Genomic DNA, 22529 nt, shown 5'->3' with positions numbered 1-22529 from the left:
TTACGCGAAACCTGGGCATCAAAGCTCCGAATGTAACCGTTGGAACATGCGAAGAAAGAGAAAGACATTAGACATAGTTTGAATCCCGTAAAAATTTTACCTAGCTTACTTCATTCTGGTTTGGTTATCAGAGTAGTTGATCATTATATTTTTTGTTGATATTTGTACACAAGCAAATGGTACGTGTCACTCGACGCGCGAGCTTCATAGTTCTTCCTAAGTCGCGAACAAAATACGGATCGATAGCGATAACAGTTGAAGGCGCGCGTTATTTTAATAAAGGGTAGTTAGATTACTCGTATGCCTATGTTGAAAATGTTGACTGGCTCGCCATATTAAAAAAAAGGCTGGCCGAACACGTAATCTTAAATATACCAATCTATACGGTGAGAGTAAATTATTGTACTTGATACCTGCTCCTAGTGATAATTATTTTTTTTTTATGTAAGTTAAATACTTTATTGTGAAACCTTTAGGGACAATGAACGAAAATCTAATATTGTAAATATTAATTTATGTTCTCATGTAAATGACAAATTGTCTTAAACCTTGTCTTTAAACCTAAAACTACATTTGCTGAAACTCGAAGCATTTTTGTATGATTAAGAATATGTAAAAAACATTAATATAAATTAGAGTATATAGAGTATCAACTGATCGGACTTAAGATAAGTTGCATCAGTCAACTTTGACTTTAACCTGCGCTCCGCCAACGTTTAGACAAAATGGTGTACTTTGCATTTTTCTGTGTAGATTAAAGTTAACGATAAAGTTCAATCCATTCTTAGTTTAGTTATAATTGGTTTAAAATAATGAAAACATGTTGGGTGCAATTAAAAATAAAACAGATTAATTGTACTTCTTTTATTCCCTCATAGAATTTCAAAGCAACGATTTTGATCAAAAATATTATAAATACACTTACTTACAACTAAAATATTTTTAGGCTATTGAAAATTTAAAACCTTGTCGATAATGTAACGAAATGAATTTTGAATAATATAATAATAGCATATTCAATGCGCTACGCAGTGAATGAACATAAAAAGAAAGATAGATAAAATATTTATTGCACCATTCACAACAACAATTTTAAATATTACGTGTACCGTATTGTAAGTTATATCTCAGAGCTACCAGCTCGTCCCGACTTCGGTTGGATAAAATCACAATACACACACGTCAACAATCCTGTGGAATTATATTTATTTTAAAAAACCGCATCAAAATCCGTTGCGTAGTTTTAAAGATCTAAGCGTACATAGGGACAGACAGACGGAAGCGACTATGTTTACTATGTGATGTTATCAATTGGCACAATTATTTCATTTTTAGTTGTTTAGATGCAAGTTTTATTTTTATTTAGTAATGAGTATATTATTATTTCAGTAAGTACAGTCAGTAGCACATCAACATACCTTAAATCGTTCCAAATTCGACCTTATTACCGTTACATAAAGTTCCATGTTGGGTAATTTGATATGCGATTGATTGTACCTACTATAATTGCCACGAAATGTCAGTTTAAATTATTATGTTATTTAAATTATCAGTATTTGATGCAACAAAACAACGTTATTAATTTTTACTCTTGATATGTTAATTAATATAAATTTTTGTATGGTTTTAAGTAAAATGTAACAGGCACTAAGTATGCTGGAACATCTTATATAACCTACATTTGAATTTGAATTGAATTTGAATCGTAATATATGTAGGTATTCTACTGCGTAGCAAAATGTACAGTAATGTTGGATTTTTCGTATACTATTTAATCAGTCCTATGTTGAGCTAAACATTACTTTTTTATCGAATTCATAGTCAAAAACTCAACACAAGTTACAACAATAGGTACTTAAGTGATATGTTCTTTAATGCTTAATTAAAATATAAGTTATATAGCAGAATAAATTATAAATATTTTGCTCAATCAATATTGCAGCTTTATTTACAATAAAATGAAATGCTTACTGAAAAAGGAATGGGGTTCTAAATTGGCCTGAATTGCTTCGAGAAAAGGGTGGTACGGCCGTGCCACTTTTTTTGCTCGACTGCCGTGCCCCCAGATAAATGGATATTTTTAAAAGACTTGACATTATGGAAATTTACAACAGTAAATTTTCCATTCAAGAACATATATTCAAAGAGCAGTGAATTCAGTTGAAAAAGTAGACAATGGCATGGTCAGTTGAGTATCCTTTTCATCTTTTTTATTATCTACATTGGCACCAGGAAGAGACCAGGTCGAGCTACCAGCTGCAGTAATTCTAGGCCCCATATTATCATAAGCTGATTTCAAAAAGCATGTCCGGCTTCGTCTAGGCAAAGTAGCACCTCCTCCCAACAAGTCTGGATACTCGTCGTTATGCCCAGATACTTGAACCGATATGAAAATATTTCCATAAGGTGCTGGCAACGCGAACTCAGCCGGAGGCGGTGGAAATGATCCGGGAGGACCCTCAATTGTTATCTGGACTGGCTCCATACATCTCTGCGTATCTTCACTCTCCATTGACATTGAGCGATCTAACATCTCAAAGCCGTAAGAAGATGAGCCTAAATCAGCGCTGGTTCTATCACAACTAGCTGCTATAGATGTATCTAATAACTTCTTCTCTTGATCAGTAAAGCTCCTACTAGGCGGTACTCTTCGACGTTGGGTCTTCCAGCAGACGCAGGCCGCAATAAAACCTACTCCAGTCATTGCCAGCATTGCACCAGCTACGTAAATAAATGTAGAATAATCTGGAGGAACCCGAGCCGTTGCTGTTCGAGCTTTAGGTAAAAATAACGTTAAATAAGCTGAAGATTCTCCTACTTGACTTTTGGCACTACATTTCCACTCACCAGATAATTCGCTAGTCACATTTGAAATGGTCACGTTGACCCACTGAGCACTTTTGTTTATGTAATCGTCTCTAAATTCATCGAAATTGTTCAATTGATATCTATAGACAAGTATATCACTGTGTTTGCTGGTGCTATTGTGAATTTCAATATGATGGTAAGACCATGTCACGGAAGGCTTTGGATCGCCCCTCACAAAACAACCAAATGAAATATCTGCACCGACTTCTGTTCTTATAACTGTTGGAGTTGTATATGCCCAAGGAGGACAAACCATATCATTTCCTTTTAAACTTCTCCACGAGATCTGCGCTTTGTTTTCAGGACCTTCACAATAGACCTCTTCATTCCCAAGATTACTATTCAAAAACCATTCGTGGAAATCTCTTAGTCTACAATCACAGTACCATGGATTATCCGATAGTGTCAAAGTTTTTAATACTGGCAAGTTGAATGTGTTCCGATGAAGATATGATATTGAATTCTGATGCACGTGAATAGTTTCTAACGCCCTTAGATGGACAAAGGCAAACGGGTGAATAGCCTGAAGTTTACATCTTACTAATTCTAGCTTTTTCAAATGTTGCAGCGGCGGGAATTGCTCGGCGACTAATATCGTCAAAGGGTTGTCGTTCAAGACTAATAGCCGGAGTCGGTCGTTGCCTCTGAATGTGTCAGGGGAAAGTTGGAACAGTTCGTTTTGGGAGAGGTCCAACTCCACAAGTATCCGAAGTTCCCTGAATGCGTCCGGATGCAGGGAACGGAGGTTGCTCGAACTCAGATTCAGCCTTTGCAAGTGCAATAACTCTATGCTTGCAAATGCGTCTTGTCCCAAACTCTTTAACTGATTGCCGTGCAAATCTAGAACTTGAATTTCGGTCGCCAAATGGGGTAGTTGTTTGAGTCCCGCGGAGACGCATGACGCCGTTTTCTTGCCAGACGACCATTTGCAGTTGCATTCAGGAATATGGGCGCAGTTGAGCCAATCGCTTCCAGTGAGGTTTATGAAGAGTATTATTAACCAGCATCCATTGCGCAAAGCTCGAATGCCCATTTCATATCGCTGTATATGCGTTTACCTGGAACAAATAAATCGATCAGCTTAGGTTCTGTTAGTTTTGGAAGACTAATAACGAGTCAATAAACTGTATCTGTGCGACCTATCTTCGTACGTGCGTAATGAAGACAAGACACGAGATATGTAGTTGTTTAATTACGAAGTGCGTTAGTTGTCTCGGCTATAGCTGTATTTGCTCAGAGGACCACGAAGTTTGCAAGTTGTGGTGGGAACTATCTTTACGATTGAGCGTATGCTGTTGTTTTGTGTATCTCGTTAGTGGTATAGTTCAAGATTTAAGGTTAGGTATAAGTGATACATTGTGTCAATAAATTATAACGATGTATTTCTCTAAGGTATAATAATATTATTCTTACTTTTTAACGAACGTTTTATTTTTTTAATAATGAATATAACATAATAGTGTAGATATAGAAACTTCTTCCAGAAGACCGGTGAAAGTAAATGGACAAAGAGATGTTGACGTGGAAGGAATAAATAATATCGTGTCTATAGATAAATGAAAACTTTGTGAGGCATTCTTTTAAATTCATTCATTTCATAAAATTATTCCGAAAAAAGTTTGTTATTTTGTCAATCTACACGATCTAATCGAGATTTTACTAAATTGAACGAAAACATCTATCTTTACACATTTTCACTTCGGTGTACTCGCTTCAAAACCAAAATATCGCCAGCTTCTACAGCTTTGAGGACAAGGCAAAAATTAATTTCGACGTTGTAATAAAATTATGACGGTAATATAATTACTGAATTTTATTAGTGACGCAACTAATATTCCCTCGCCTCCTTTCTAGCACAGAATATACGATGATTAGTCATGTCTCCGGCTAAACTAAATTAGTATGTGTTAGGTTTAATAAATAGCTGGCCGGTTTGTATGGCTTGTACGGTTTGCACTTAATATATAAAAATAATATAACACTTTTTGGGTTTATTATAATATTACCATATTATAATAAACCCAAAAAGTGTTTTGATATCGTCAAGCTTGATATGCGTGTCAATGGTCGACAACTAGATGCTAAATGGAGACGAAAAAATATGAAAGTGGACCCTGGGCTCCGACGCTCAACGTCTGAGAATTCATCGGACGCTTCGATGAGAGTGAGAATTATAAACGTGTTAGAATTTCCCACGCATGCCTCACAAAGGACCGTAACATGTGCCGTGAATCACAAAAGAAGAAATAATATTAAAATTATAAACAAATATATCCATTTACTGGGAACAATAAGGCTTAATAATTAAAACGTAAATATTTAAGAATCTAACCTTGACATTTTCACTTAAAAATCTATTTTTGTATATCTAATCTACACACACCCAATTATAAGCAAGCTACCTGCTACTAAGCGTGGTTTGTACAAGTCAACTGTGACGTTAACTTTAACGTGCGCAGAGAAATGTAAAGCACACAAGTTTGTATAAATGTCAACGACGCGCCGGTTAAAATCAACGTCATTGACGGTGCAACTCACCCTAAACGCAGGTCAATAAAATCTTACACCAGTCTTAATAATAACACACATAACTCTTTTAAACTTTGTGAGTAACAGTCGATTTTGTTGCAAAATTTTTATGAAACTATCAGGTGTCAGCTATAAATTAGAAGTCCTGTTTGTTTTTAATTGAAAACTGGGACAAATATCGGAGAAACTTGAACTGGGCGTTCATTCCCACGATATCTAGTCTTTACGACTTAACTTCTATTGCAACTAATTGGATCTTGATACAACTTTAACTTAGTTTCTCGCAATGGTTGTTTAAAGGATTTAAGCTAGATCTTAGGCACCCCTTCGCTACGATCGGCCTATTTTCCCGATCGGTCTACTTGCCTAAACGGTCTGCTTTAAGCACTTTTCTGGGCTTTTGTAATTGTAAAAAAAGTGATTTTCATTCAATATTTCCAAATTGATAGATATTTACTTCACAGGCGTAGATATGCAACAATAGCATTTCCAAAAAGGATTTACGTTAGCTTAATTGCCTGTTGTAACATTATAATATTGAACAGCTCCGAATGAAACACGCGAACCTTCAAGCCGAAAACGACAACTTCCTCAAACGACAAATTCATGCGAAGATGAGATAGTGAACGTCCGACTAGAACGAAAATAATGAAATGATCTCACTAATAACGTTTGTGATGCGGCAACATGGCCGCCGGCGTAATTCAAAGCTAATCATATTAGCTCCCTCTGGTGACGGAAGCTTGGTCTCAATTACTACATTAATTTCAACTTACTATACTAATATATCTACACTGTGTCATATAATTCCCGCCCTAGAATACGCCCATGGTACCTATCGCACAGATACCATCAATCGCTTTCCTATTATACTAGCGGCCCGCCACGCCTTCGCTCGGGTAAAACTATATTTTAAGAAGTAGCCTATGTCACTCTTGAAGGTTTCGTCTATCTCTGTACCAAGTTTCATCAAAATCGGTCCAGGAATTTTTCATTGCAAACAAAAATACAAAAGTACAAAACTTTTCTCTTTATAATATTAGTATGGGTTAGTATCATAGATAAAATAAATATATTTAAAAATTAGTACATATTAATACCATAAGAAACTATTACATAAGTATCTAATATATAAGTACCTATTATTAGTCGCTCGTTTTAAATGCAGATATACGTTTCGACTGAAAAGTTGCAATTTCAAATCTGATCACATCGGAACCAATGGCAACTTTTTGTTTGCTAAAGGATTTAATGAAAAAAACTGGTGCCGCAAACCGTATTCCGGTTCCGCGGAGCGACGGAATTTACGGAATTCGGTCCAATCTTTGGAATTAGGTCGGAGAATATTGTTACAACGTGTGAAGCCGCATACACGTTACCCGGCGTCCTAGTTAAACGAAAAACTGTAAGGTTTACGAATTGTGGCCGTAACCATACAGCGTTGCATTGCGCGGTCTGGTATATCTATACTATTATTATAAAGAGATAACCGTTTGTGAGTTTGAATGTTCGAGGCTGGTAATCTCCGAAACTACAGAACCGATTTCAAAAATTCTTTCATCATTACAGAGGTAGATTATGCAAGATTGCTATATCAAAATTCCCACGGGAGCGAAGCCCCGGGCATCATCTAATAATGTCTATTTTACCAAAATGACTACTTTATCAAAAATACAACTTTTTCATACTGACTACCGTGTTTCACAAAATGTCAACAATTGCGAAATGAAATCAAATCAACCGGCCATAAGCATCATATTAATCGAAGCGCAATAAATAAGTAACATTCTTCTTCTATGGGTGCTTCTCCAACTAGTGAAGTTCAGCGATTAGCATGGTTAAGTCCTTCTTGTCCTTAGCTCGGCGGAACAGCTCAGCGGCGCTCGCTATCCCGGTCCATTCTCGGATGTTCCGCAGCCAAGATTTTTTCCTTCCTCCAACCTTTCTCTTCCCAGGGACTTTACCCATCATTATTAGTTGTAGGAGGTTGGAGGTAGGATCAACATGACAAGAAGTAACATTACGAATTTCAAACAAAAGAAACACTAACTACAAAACAATTGAGCTAACAAACAAATGCAAAACGACACGAGCTGCACAAATCGAACGATTTCAAAAACTATTCCGTTTCTTTTATATGAAACAGAAGAATCGAGTGTTCGAATTCTTATCACGAACCTAGTCCAAGAGCCAATGGCCCGTGCTTTAACAATATTAATGTCCTGCAGTGGAATCATCCTGGGATTTGAAATGGTCGGACGTTTCAGAATAGCCTCTTATATAAACCCACCAGACTATAATAGGCGTTTACTATAAAGTCCAGATCGAAGCCCATCTAGGAATTCATCCCACCGAAAGAGATGGGAACGTTTCAATTATATACTGCTTTCTCGCTTTTGGCATCATTCCAGAGCACAGCTGATTTAATTTAGCATTTGCTAAGTGCCTCCAAAAGATGTAATGAAATCTTATATTGAAACGGGTGCAGGTCAAATTTAATTTTGCACTATAATACAAGTGTCAATACGAATATTTATCATACACACATAACAAATTTCACAAAAAAAAAACACTTATATACGTAATTTATGCCCTAATTTATGCCTTTATGTATTAAAACAATGTATATATAAAATAACTTCTTTAGAACTATTGATTTTGAATAAACAACATGTTGCTCTGAAAACAAAGATTTATTTTTAACATTTCTACAATTTTAACAATACAAACTAAAATCACACTCTTATAAAAATATACCTCACCTGAAAACAAAGAAACGACATTTAAAGTCTATTTCTCAATCAACAATTCCATTTTAATAACATTTTATAATTGTTTTGATAACACGCATTACAATGGCGTTTCTCTAATTTAAAATCTGTTTTATCAACAGTCTTACCTGCCATTAGACACTATGATAAAACAGTACGTATTGTATGTGCAAACTACAATGGCGTTCATCCATTTTAAATCTGCTTTATCGACAGTGTTGGCTGTCATTCTCAAAATGATAAAACAGTATCTACATGTGACACTAACCTATAATAAACACAACCTAGATTAAACTTACATGCTAAGTCTAGGAAACAAAGTGTTTCCTTATATATATATATATATATATTAACTTCTAGATGTCTTAGAAGATTATTGTCTGGTATAATGGAGAAAGTTAGGATACGCCCAATGTACTTGTTTAACATACAAGTTGATCTATTTATCCTACTGTGAGCATCTATGCGATTAATATTTACGGGCATTGATGTGGTTAGACTATTAAGGTTACTTAGGAAACAAATGCTTGGATACTTCATCCCCACATGGTTCTGGCCTTTCTGCCAGCGAACCCAAAAAGTGTTTTACTATTTTTTTATTACATCACTTGATTGCACTGCACTTACTGTGGCTATGGCTGAGAATCAATGTTCTCATGTCTCAATAGACATGACCATTTTGTATTGCTGCACTTTATTCATTACTTATATGTGATCATCTGTGCACTTTTTTTGCCACCTTACCTACTTCCTTCCTTCCTTCCTTTCTTCCTTCCTTTCTTCCTTCCTTTCTTCCTTCCTTTCTTCCTCCCTTTCTTCCTTCCTTTCTTCCTTCCTTTCTTCCTTCCTTTCTTCCTTCCTTTCTTCCTTCCTTTCTTCCTTCCTTCCTTTCTTCCTTCCTTTCTTCCTTTCTTCCTTTCTTCCTTTCTTCCTTTCTTCCTTTCTTCCTTTCTTCCTTTCTTCCTTTCTTCCTTCCTTTCTTCTTTCCTTTCTTCCTTCCTTCCTTCCTTCATTCCTTCCTTCCTTCCTTCTTTCCTTCCTTCCTTCCTTCCTTCCTTCTTTCCTTCCTTTCTTCCTTTCTTCCTTCCTTCCTTCTTTCCTTCCTTCCTTCCTTCCTTCCTTCCTTCTTTCCTTCCTTCCTTCCTTCCTTCCTTCCTTCCCTCCTTCCTTCCTTCCTTCCTTCCTTCACTTAATTATTGTGTTTGTGTTATTTTGGTGTATATGTGTTCTGTTGCTGCAAATAAAGTTTTTATCTATCTATCTAAAGATGATATGCCATTGATTAGACTACCATGAATGTATCCTGGGTTCTATTTTAGCCCTGAAGAAGAATAGGATAGAGAGAGATAGCCTTTTCAGTTAATGCTATGTTACCAACTGTGGATATAAATACAACAAGAAGGCTCGCAATCATCCCGTGCCTAGTGTAACAAAGCATCCTCTACCAGATAATAGATAACACGTCCGAAAGGAAATATATTACCCCGTCCGCACTCTGGAGAACTGTTTGTCTGTTTGTGTACAACTTAGAGATATCTAGCCTCGGAGCGCGGCCTTAGAGGAACTGTTATCTAGACATCTATAAAACTCAAGGCTTTCTTTGTCGGTATACTCATTGATAAAATTGTATGACGTTTTTAAACAACAAAAAGTTTAGGGTGTGATGCAACTAACCGTTACTTATGTAGTTTATTTTTGAGTAATAATTAGCAAACTAATTTCAATTTTGTGAGAAGACAACTGTCTACTATATGGATTATTAAACCATATATAAAAGTGGGTTGCACTAGTAAACTTTGACGGTAATTTTAACCTGCACGCCGCGATCGTTAAGACGTAATGTCGTGTATTTTTTACAAAAATGACAATTTGTCACAAGATTTTAATGTTATCAAAGAGGTCAATTGGTTATTATTTTTTTTTACATGGTGTCCAATTAACGCTTTAGAGGCTTCGAGTAGATTAAGATTGTTTTATGAAAAATATTTGTTTCTATTTTTATGTTGTTTTGCGCTTCGATTTTTTTGTATGTATGTGCTGTTGTTTTGTCCGTAGCGTCGCAGAAGATGAGGGGTGATCAGTGTTAGGCATTTTGTTCAGTGTAAACACTTGAGTTTCGTGTTTTCTCCAAGTTCATGTCAGTTAAATGCTTGTTGGGTGTGTGTACGCATTCAAAAATATTCTTTTATATCTTGTTGCTTTCTGTGTGAAGAAATAATCAAGACCATGCTGTGAACCGTTGTTGAGTTAACGTAGAAGTAGGTGAAATTTAACTTGTAAGATTTGATTGATGTGATAAGGCTTTTATTTATTATATATATATATTTCCAAATGTTACAAATCAGACTAATGTATAATATGCATGCAATTTACATTACTATGTAGTTTTCACGTGCCAAATAAGAACAATTTTACAATAAGTAGTGAACTTTACATACGATACAAATAGATACAGTACATTATCATAGTTCAACACACTAGTGTCTAAACTAGGGCGAGCCTGTGTCTCAGATACTAGGTCCTTCCTTTTGCGTAACACTATAGGCATTATTAAAATAATTATAATTATTACAGACAAACATCAAAACAGGTGAAAAAATAGAACGAACAAAAGTGTGTCTAGGTATTTGAAACGTTTTGCGAAAGAAAAAATTATGAGACGAATCGCGAATTCTGGAGACAATAAAAGACTAAAAATAAAGATAACAAGCGTAAATATTGTTAGTCAAATGGAGCCGTGACGAAACACTGTGACATTTAAATTGTGGAAAAAATTACAAAGCTCAGATTTGAAAGTTAATAAGATTTTTCTCTTCCTTGATTCGACACAATTTCTCCGTTGCAAGCCAAATTGAAACGCGTAGTTTCCAGAATTTGGTTTTTTTTTTACATTTTTTGGAAAAAAGACATAAATTAAATTAAAATTTGTTCGTTATGAAAATGAAAATTTAAATATTAATTTATATATTTATATATTAAAAAAATATAGAGTACGACGGCAAACGAGTGATATAATTACCGTAAGTAGGTATATATATATATATATATATATATATATATATATATATATATATATATATATATATATATATATATATATACTAGGTATATATATAGTATAATCGCATTACTGAATAAATTTTTAAAGGTGGTTTTAATTCATAATTAAAACCACCTTTAAAAATTTATTCATCAAATCAAATATTTTAATTCATATATTCATATTATACATATATTATAGAAGTAGAAGTTAGACTTTCACTTTAACTTTTACGTCAAATTTTATATTACATTGTAATTTCTCAAAAAGGTACAAACTACTGGCATTTCGGAACGATCACTGTTCAGATAAAATGCCGAAAGAAACTCATTCAAACAGTGTTGGTCCCTGTCAAGACAGAAGGAATTGCCATTATTGATTCTAACGGCTGATTCTGACCCAGTAAAATTTATTAAAGTCTAATTTTCCAGGAACAAACTCTTTGTGGAGTTTGAAACTGTAGTGATAAACTTTGATGTTAGTGGTTATTATCTCTCATTCTTGAAAAGAGCGATTAAACATAAAGTACTTTTAATCCTACTGAATCCGTAGGTTTGGATGTGAGGATATTTGTTACTTAATCACTCATAATCTACAGTTGAGACCTAGTGCTAGACTAGTTTATCATAAAATTAAAAATTTAAGCAATTTTTCAAACAAATCATGACATGCTTTGTTTTGCATCAATACTGGTTTACAATAATAATATAATTTATTAATTTAAACAATAAAAGAGCTCCAGGCATCAATAAGCAATTTGTTTCAGTAATTGTCCATTCTCACATTTATATAAAAATGTTAAATTTCAATTCAAAATTATTTTAAAAGAATTTATCATTAGAGATAATACAAAATATTAAAATTCATCTATCAAAAATATAATCCTGCTTTGTTTAAAATTCCGTCTTAACAAGAGGCTACTAAACATTAAATTTAATGCGCACTACGCTCCGCAGAGTAAACGATTTTAAATAAGTTACTACAAAGCCTATTTTTAAAAGCTCGACCCGTTGTTGGCTCCCTGCCTGCTCTGGGAAGCTCGGAAAAGCCCTTTTTTTTAATTTATTTAATTTACAATGGTCAAGATGTAGGAATTAGCATTTTTTTTGCTGAATATTTCATGTGCGATTGTGTAGCGGAGAAAATGTTGACGATCATAATTGAATTTAAAAAATTATCTATGCAAAAACAATCTGACAATCAGGAAATCATCATATCGTTTTTATTCAAGTCACCTAAAGACATCTGACATGAATTTTACTACTTACCGCCATCTAATGGCAGGTAGTTGCATACACACTAGTGAACTAAACTGTCCACCAGTTTGCACTTTACCTCACAATTATGACGATATAGCAGTATAATTTCTTCAATATTGGTTGCCAAATAGTAAAAAAATGCTCCCACGCAAACTAGCTAAAATTGGTTGAGTGTAGGATTAAGATACCACGATTTCTACATTTGTTTTTCAAGGGATGGTGGGGGTCCAATAGCTAATAGCTCGCTTGTGAACCTAGAGAAAATTTTTGCTGCCAAAAATCTTAACTGAAAACCTCTCTTTAACTGAAATATAGTCGATCAGCCAATCTATTCGATGCAGAACTTAGTTTAGAGTTGAGAATTTAGCAGCTTAAGCACGGAATCTGATGATGGAGAGCGGGCGCGGGTGCCAAATAGCGTATTAGCTCAAATTGCTCGCTTTCCAACTAGCTTGTTTCACGTGGCGTGGCTTGTACCGTTCTCAAAAAATTCCGAGAATACAGCGAAACCATGTAGAAAATTGCGGGAAATCTATATAGGTATTCAATGGAAGAAATTTCCGATAACAGAGAATTTCACGGCGCCATATGACTAGTTTCACGTGTAATGCTGACCAGGTAATGGTAAGTTTGTTTTTAAATAAAATACCAGCTGTTAACAGCTTCGAAAAAAGTATATTTTTTTTTATCGAGTGTATTATTGCTAACACTGGTGTCAGATTTTATTCAAGACATGAGAGTCGCACACACTCTAGTGAACTAAACTGTCCGCCAGTGTGCAGGTTTCCTCACGATGTTTTCCTTCACCGGAAGCTAGTGGTGGTCTATGAAACCTACTAAATAATAAGTACGATAGATTGGTATACAAACTCATATGGCACGAGTAGAATACGAACCTGAGACCTTCCGATCCACAGGCGTCTTAACCATTACACCACCACAAGACCACAAGTTTTTAAACCACGGTTTAAAAACTTTTATATATCGATGACATCACACTTAGAAAGAAAGACAGGTTTTTGCCCAGAAGTGGGACATGATATTGCTACATAAAAATAAATGTACGAAATTTACAAAAAAATATATCAACACTCACTCTCTATACCCACGCTTATGTACCTCCACACAAAATCAAAAACCCAATACAATATATCTATTACAGCGCACCCTTCTCGGTCCATTTATCCTTTGGCTAAAATCCTTATTTGATCAAAATGCGTCCAATGGTTTTAATCTAAGTCGACTTCGTAAGTTAATGGGTAAATTGGCGCAAATTGTCACAGATGCGACCTTTCGGAATGGAATTAACAACAAAGGGATGGCTCTGTTACAATTTGCTGAACGTTTAAATATCGGAAAATTTCATATTGAACGTTACATTTTAGAGATAAAACACGGTGTAGGAAAGTTTATTATTTTAAGTGGATATAATATAAAGGGCAAGTAAAAGAAAAAAATGATCAAAATGTTTCCATTTTGTCTTTATAATTACTAAAGCGTTTGTTAAAAAAATATTTACTTCGTCGACTTGAGTGGATTTCTGCAAGCCATGGCATAGATACTCAGTCTTTGACGACATTTTCAGATCTTGGCATTTCAAGGTTTTGACATTATGCTCATATAAAAAAAGTTGTGTTGCTCAAAAGGTAAAAATGGAATCCTGATATGAACATTTCATTGTCCGTCTGTTATAGCTATGTTCGTCGTTAGAACATTGAACGGCTGTCTATAATATATTAATCTAGTAGAAATTTATATCTAAGTAATTTTTACGGTATTATTACAAAAAAAAATCCGAAATCTGTAAAAATTTGTGTTATGATAATAAAGCTAATTTTACGTAACCCTCTACAAGGCGAGTCGGTGAAGCAAGTACTGGTTTCTTTTTTCAAAAATCCTGACCAATAAATTTAGATTTTTACAGCCAATATAAACAATAACAAATGGTGAAGCAGCACTGGATACGCGCCCTCAATGCTCAGTATTTTATAGCGAAGAAAGTTTCTCTACTCGAGCTTAGCCCCCGGGGATTATTGAAAGAACTTTGCATTTGTTGTTTATTGCAACTGATCTAGATAGGACAAGAATAGCACTGAATACTGATCAAATTGTTTAAGTAATAGATTTAACATCAATACATGTAATAAAACTGTGAGCTATGTATACAGGAGATATTAAACAAAAATAGTTATGGGGGACTTTGTGGGACTAATAGAAACCAAAACATTAAAAATTTTTTTTTTTTACTGTCTATCTATATATTTATTCGTGCAACACGTAAAAATAACTGGATAAAATTAATTACGGTTCTCACAGTTGCAATACATGCATTGCAACTATTAAAACTTAACTAACGTAATGTCAAACTTACACTTATTTAACACACCTTTTGTGCATTGAGGGTTAAAGAGTGTTAAGAAAAAAAGCGTTGAGTAAGAACCTCAGAAAACTAAATTTACTTAACTATAAATTTATTTTTATGAAACATGATACAACTATATAATAAAAAGAATTTTTTTTTTAAGTTAATAAATCTTTTTTTTTTTAGGTTTTTACAGGTTTTGTCTACACTATAACGTCATAATTACTTCTCCCTAATATGCTGTTAATCTTATATTATCATAATGTACATAAACGTAATAATGTATTAAAAGAATATTACTTTAATCAAGCACGTCAAAAAGAAAAAAAAAAACTATCTACTAGAAGAATGAACAAATTAAATTTTCATGGAACTCTTCGTACATTGAAGGCTCAAATATTAATCAGAGTTTGGACATTTCATTCATCATCAAAATATGTATTACCTTTTTGGGAGAAAATGAATGAAAATTTGATGAATAAAATAATATTTTTTTAAACATAAATTGTAATAAAAATTCACAAATCAAGCTTGTTTTAGTCGAATCAGATTTCTCATGTCAAAAACCAAAAATATATACACTTTTTACAGTAATATCCGTCACAATTTTGAAATCAAAAAGCATTCAGAATATTTAATCAGAACAACAAAAAAAAAACTGCAAGTCGGGTAATTATTAAAACTGACGTATTAAAGTGTAATTTAATGGCTCATTATTTAAAGTTAATGCAGTGTTTTACCCAGTGAAATAAAAAATTACTTATCAAATGCGGTATTTATCAATTATTTAATTACTTTTGATGTATCATGTATATGGTTTTTCTTATTTAGAATATAGCCGCAATATAAAACACGTTGTGTAAGCTACGGCAAAATTTCAAAAGACAGCACAGTATTATAATTAATTAGGTTAATTAATCGTACAAATAAATTGCAAATGAAATGATGTACTTACCATATAATCATGATATAACACACTAACACAAAAAACACTCGACACAACACGGCACGTCCGTTGTCGACGCGCACTCGCGCGGTTCTGAACCCCGGATATATGATAACAAAGGTGTCAGCCCTTAAATTTCAAGTGCGTTTTTCATTGCCCAAGGTTTTCAGGATTTACTATGTTACTTTTTTTATTCCTCCGCCATGTTGGTAATGAGTTTCTTTTGAAGATTCCTCTCTGTTTTGTTGAAGAAATAAGGTGCAAACCCGTACTAATGATATAAAATATTGTTTAAAATCGTATCTTTAATGAGTGTGATTGTAAATCATGCGATGAAATTACAAGTTATAACTTTTATTCATATATTAGATATTCACAAGCACATTTTATATCAAATTTAAAATGGGTGTTTTTCTAAAAGCTACAAACTACTGGCCTTGTTAGTTAGTCCAGAATTTAGAATCTAATTTTTAGAATTAGTTATAATGTGGTTATTTCAAGTACTACGGATAAAATAAAAAAATATATTGTGACAGTTGATCAAAATTTCTAGATCACCGCCGGTACACAGCCACATATTACATATTCTACACTAATATAGAAAATAAGGTGAAGGTCTAATAATATTTGTGTGAAGGGGTAATTTTAGGAACTACTCAAGCGATTTCCAAAATTCTTTCACCATTAAAAAGCTTTCTACATTATTTCTTAGTGACAAATGATAATTTTTATCATTAACACTAGGCCGCAAGTTATTCTCCATAAATCGGCGTTATGCGGCGGTAACAAGAGCGAATTTAGAATAAATATGGGTAGGTTAACGTGATGTCCCCTGTACGCAAACTAATATGATATGCAGACGTGAATACACTCATATATTATAGTTAACCCGAAACACTTGTAGCTCAGGTTTTTGTTAATTTATTGTTATTTTACGGACAGAGTTCGTGACTGGAAACTGTGATAGTAATTTTGTGGTTCTAGAACGAACAATTTTTAAGCACATACATTATTATGCCATTATTATGACTATTTCCCGCGGCTTCGCCCGCGTGATTTTCCAATGAAAACAGTAATTTTTCCGGGATGAAAGTTATATGTAATATTATGGAGAATTAGGTCGCAGGGTATCAGAAAGGCTAAATGATAGGCGTTCTGTATTGTATCTGTCTCAAAAAATCTCCATCGCTACACAGCGTGGTATTGCAGCCAGTATAATGGGAACTTTTGAGCCAGGTATGATGCGGGGTGGTCTGTTAGATTAATAAAATATTTGACGAAGCATGTGGCGGATATTTCAAATTGAAAATGAAAATGAAATGAAAAATGTATTTATTAGTAAATAACTGACATAATATTATGCGCTGACACCAGCTGCAGGTCCCCCTGTGCTGTGAGTGGCAGTAGACATTTACAGAGTTATTTACAGTGGTATAAAGACACATTATATGATTCGCATTTAACTTTTATTAAATGAAAAGTAAACATTAATGAAAGTTTCGATAATTAGGGTACATTTATAAACATTAAATGGAATGTAAACATTAGTTAAAGTTTTGATAATAAGGATACGTTTATATAAATATAAAATACTTACCAAAGAATGTGTATAATTAGATAAATATAATGTGTATTGTATATTATAGTGGTTTTAAATTATATTGTGTTAGCACTAACCTAAGTTTAAGTGCTGACATAAAATAAGTCCTCAGTCTCAGTATAGGTCAAATCACTTAACCAATCAAATACGTAAACTTCTTAAATGAATAATTGTTCTTGTATATATTGCAATTGTGTTAAATAATTGTAATTGTAATTAGAAAAGAAGATTTTAAATATTTTGGACTTTTAAATTCAGAAGCGTACGTGTTTATCGTATTTAAATTGTTTTTTTTTCTTTACATATATATATTATAGCAGCGACTGTTATTGTATTTGTACACGGCATATTAAGACGTTGAGGATTTTATGTATTAATTTTACACATGTTTTGGCAAATAAAATATATTTTATCTTTTATCATTCATCTCCACACTTCAAACTACATGTATGCAAAATTTTAAGAAGATTGGTTGAGTAGATAGAGCGTGAAAGATAACAAACAAATTTACTTTCGCATTTATAATATTAGTTAGGATTATACACATTTATGTAGGAAGACACACTATTTAGGGAATAGCTGATATATTTAATGTTTTATTGAAGAAATCTTTACAAGAAATGCACACTCGCTAAATAGGTATAAAAAAGTGAAGTACGAGACTTATGTTAACGATAATCGGTAAAAATATATGTCTCCTTCATTTTCATGTGTTCCCGGTTTCATTCGTGGCTGTGACGCTGCGAAGCCAGCGTCAGCGTAAAATATACAAGTTTATTTGTTAAACAACCGACTTTCAATATTCATTTCGCTACAACTTTTGAACGGCTGAACAGATTTTGATCAAATATATATAAGAACCACCGCAGAAAAATTTGCTATCAAATAAAAAAATAAAAAATCTGCATCTAAATCGGTTCACCCGTTGATAAGCTATGGTGCCAGGTACATATACAGACAGACAAACACACTTAGCGGTCAAACTTATAACACCCCTTTTTTGGCGTCGGGGGTCAAAAACTTTAAAATTTTCCTCCATTTGCGCTTGTTAACGATAACCTGAAAATTACCTACCGAAATATATAAAAATAAACTCGAAAATTCCAGAAGAATCCTTTCCAAAAATACTTAACACACGTTGCACACTTCTCTAAGCTACGTAAATATATACTTAAAGCGATATTTTCTAAACAACAAAACATGAAAGAGTTGTTAAGTGCTATTACTAGAACAGATGGCCAGTCGCAACATTATAATGTTTCAGAGAAAACTGAAACTAAACACACTTTCCATAGAAAAGAATTATATTTTTCTCTTTAAAAGGTCTTTACCTAGTTCCAACTATCATTGTCCAAGGAAATATCTATATTTTTGAGTTATTTATGAAATTTTAATCGACAATTTCATTGGCAATATTTAGGTCGCCCGTTACTTTGTCTGCATTTTTACGAGTTGAAAGGTAGAAATTTATTTACCAGATCAGTACTACGATATTATAATTTTCGGACATAACAACATTATACATACGAACTGTGAGGTTTGTCTACTTGTATATGTTATAATGAGTTACATCTGCTCAAATACAAGGTATATCTAAATAACAACATTGAAGAAAAGTATTTCCTGCTTAGAGAAATTTAGATTATTAGAAAAGTGTATGACGCGGCCACATTGGGAATCTTCTTTGATGCACGCTTTTCAGATGCAGATCTCAATTGATGCAGTGTCAGACACCTGTGGGTTTGCATTTGACTTCTCACCATCGAATCGATTCGAAGTGAGACACAGCGAACCAACCACATTGCGCCATTGTGACTCAACGACAACCACACTATGTGTGATTAATTCCTATGAAGCCATCGGTGTCTGGCAAGAATATATTTAGTCTCCGATAAAGAATTTGTAGATTTGCCATCGACACGCAAAGAAAATGAATACCTATGGTATACAGAAAAGTTTACTTTTTGGATGTATTTTTTACCGCAACTCGAGAAGTAAACATACATAGTTTATTAATAAATAGCTTTTGCCCGCGACTTCGCCCGCATTTATTTTATGCGTCCGCTCATAACTTATTAACTATTGTAAATATCTAAGTTTCGAAGGAACGTATCGCGATGAAACCTATACCAGATTTTAAGCTAGACCATCCGCTATATATATATATATATATATATATATATATATATATATATATATATATATATATATATATATATATATATATATATATATATATATCTAAGGCAATATAACAGGTAAGCAAAGGCAATTGAAAATAAGATGCAGACGTACGGATATGTACACACTGTGTTTGTTCGTGAAATAACATCTCTTGTCATAATGTGCTCTCGGCGTAACAAGTGGCAATTGTAAACATTTTGATGGCTCGTCAAGCTATTTTTACACGATAAAGATTCTTAGTTGGGCTCGGAAAATAGCGTTTTAAACAACTTCAACTTTAAAGGTACAGTAAACAGCACATCAACCTATACAAATTCAGATCATACATGTAACTGTCCTTCTATCAACAAGGTGTCTCAGACTCAGTACTTGGGCATAATTATAGATCAAAGGCTTCTTCGCATTTGGAGGCGTTGATAAGTCGAATTAGGAAACTGATTTGGGTTTTTAAATCCTTGATGTCTAGTAGTCTCTTAAACAAGATTTATACTGCCTTAGCACAATCTATCCTTTCGTACTGCATACCAATCTGGGGTGGAGCTAAGCTAAGACCGACTTCTTGGCCTTGGAAAGGCCACAGAGATCTCTTATTAAGGTCATGTACTTCATACTTCGTAGATTCTCTACACACTACACACACCCTATACAAAATTAGTAAACTTCTCTCAGTCAGAAAAATTTTTGTCCTTAATCTGATATTAAAGTACCATAATAAAACATTGCCGTACAAAGCAGCCCTCCAAAACAAGAGAAGAAAGGTGAGTGTAGCTCCCACTCCTCTAGTACGTACTGCCTTTGCCAAATGTCAATACCCATTCCTATCCGCTTTTCTATTTAACAAACTAAATGTGCTTCTTGAAATTTATCCCATGCAATTATATAAATGCAAAAAATGTTTGTTACAATACTTGGACACACTTACTTGTGATGAAATTGAAAACTTATTACCTAAACCTACATAAAGTTATAATTTCAAGTACTGAGTATATATATATATTAATTATCATTCTGCTACGATTCACACATACCACTACTCGTATTATCGCAAAACCAAACTGCTCCTCACATATTATATTTACCTCAACTTACACACGCACAGTTATGGTCTCATATTAATTCCCACCGTAACCTTGTTCCTTTTTGTTTATTTTTTTTACTTAACATTCACAATTGTAGTCTTCAGTAGCAGGTCATTCCCATCACGAGTATCATTAGATTACTCACTGGGAAGTTCTAGCCTTATATTGTAACTAAGATTACTGGAATAAATTACTATTTTTTATTTTATTTTTATTTAAATTCATTGCTAATTCGCCGCTGTTGCCACGCCATGCAGGGTAACTGGATGTGCTGTTGACTATACGTAATAGTGCCTAGTTCCGTTCTAGAATAGGACTATATCTTTCCGTGTATGTCTTACGAGGCGACTAACACAACGTCAGCCTGCGCTCCGGTTGAAACCAGCAAAATACTCAGATGAAAGTGATATCTCTCTTATCAAGTGTTTTCCTTGTTTGAAAGTAACTCCGTCTAAAACTTTTGTTTCACGGCCATACTTAAAGGGTTGCGTATTTGTTAATAGAAAGTTTATTACCCCATAAACGAAAGAAAAATGTTGATCTCGATTCGGAACGTAGTTTTAGAAACAATGCCTTTTTATTGCAAAACTATTTTGCTGTCAAAACTTCGCCACTTTTATGGCTATAATTTGCATTTCGTAGAAATGTGTTTGTGTGAAATATATAACTTAGTCACGCCAATAAAAGGCAGATCGATATACACTCGCGTCAACATCGCACGCTCGAAACGCGAGTGTTATGGTAGTATACAACAAAGCGAGTCTATTTTGGGTTTAAATGTACACTTTCTTTCGCGCATGGTTACAAACTTTATTTTAAAATACAATAGAAAATTTGACCTCCGAATCTGGCAAATATTTAGGCCAATATATCGTGCTGTAACCACGCAATACTATCTAACAAGATCTGAAAGGTGCGCATAATTACTTGGATTAAAGCGGGACATATTTGCTACCTCAGATCTTATTTAATTTATTCACAGCTTAAGACCAAGCCGACGCGGCGCCTAGGGGTTTTTATTAATTTTGTGGCTCCAGTAAAACGCCGGTGTGAAAATGTTGCCGGGAAATATAAGAACAGCTTTTTTAAGTTGGTATTGGTTTAATAATTATTATTTTTGTGGTACGAAATCTGGAGAATAGATACAGTTGTGTCTTGTTTACTCTCTCTCTCTCTCTCTCTTTCTCTCTCTCTCTCACACACACACACACATTTGAGCGTTTGTCCGGTTACTTCCTCAGCCGTTGGGCGTTGGAGCCTAGGATCCGCTTTCCTACTTTTTCGTCTCCACTTCGCGCGATCGTTGGCACCTCTAGTAGTCAGACCATTGGCATCCATAATCATTCTTGACGACATCAAACCAGCATTTCTTAGGTTTGCCCCTACTGCTAATATAAAAATAGTATAAAAGTATTTTATTATTATTTTACCTTCGGAGGCAGTTTTTTCCAGTAAAACTATTACATTTTATCAAATTTGGTCCAATAGTTCAATGGTGAAAGCGTACCAAACAGATATTATTTTATTGTATAATATGTTGTTACAAATCAACTTGGAGCAAAAATACATTTTTTGTATGTTTGTTTGTTATGCGATACCGAACCGAACCGTTGGTCTCATTTTGGTGAAATTTAAAAGGTATGTAGGATCTGTCAATAGAATTATTAAGTCCATGGGCCGACAAAATCGATTAAGTCGTTTTTGAAATATTCACAATTTTGTAAATATTTTTGTTCGCGTTCGCGTTAGCAGTGAAAAACGAGTATTGTGAAACTTGTAGATTTAAATAAATAAAATTTGGTATTAAAATTTGGAGCGAGATATATTGAAAAATTCGCTCTTCAGATAACTAAGTTACTATCAAAGAAATCCGTTTTAAGAGATGATCCTA

At 33.9% G+C, this 22529-nt stretch overlaps 1 protein-coding gene across 2 annotated transcripts; it reads right to left on the bottom strand.

The window, feature by feature from the left end:
* Positions 1 to 853: 853 nt before the first annotated feature.
* Positions 854 to 15868, bottom strand: LOC128678795 (leucine-rich repeat-containing protein 24-like). Of its 2 annotated transcripts, none has more exons than XM_053760603.1 (2): positions 15785 to 15868; positions 854 to 3926 (listed from the first exon to the last, which is right to left on the bottom strand). In XM_053760603.1, exon 2 carries the CDS (start codon positions 3899 to 3901, stop codon positions 2141 to 2143), a length of 1761 nt encoding a protein of 586 aa, XP_053616578.1. In that variant the 5' UTR covers positions 3902 to 3926; positions 15785 to 15868; the 3' UTR covers positions 854 to 2140. The 2 variants fall into 2 exon arrangements, with proteins under 2 accessions (XP_053616578.1, XP_053616579.1); XM_053760604.1 differs by lacking the exon at positions 15785 to 15868 and adding an exon at positions 8160 to 8258.
* Between the last annotated feature and the right edge of the window lie 6661 nt (positions 15869 to 22529).

This window comes from Plodia interpunctella, chromosome 20, assembly GCF_027563975.2.
Source record: "Plodia interpunctella isolate USDA-ARS_2022_Savannah chromosome 20, ilPloInte3.2, whole genome shotgun sequence".
Lineage (NCBI taxonomy): Eukaryota > Metazoa > Arthropoda > Insecta > Lepidoptera > Pyralidae > Plodia > Plodia interpunctella.
This window is presented reverse-complemented; position numbering and strand designations above follow the sequence as displayed.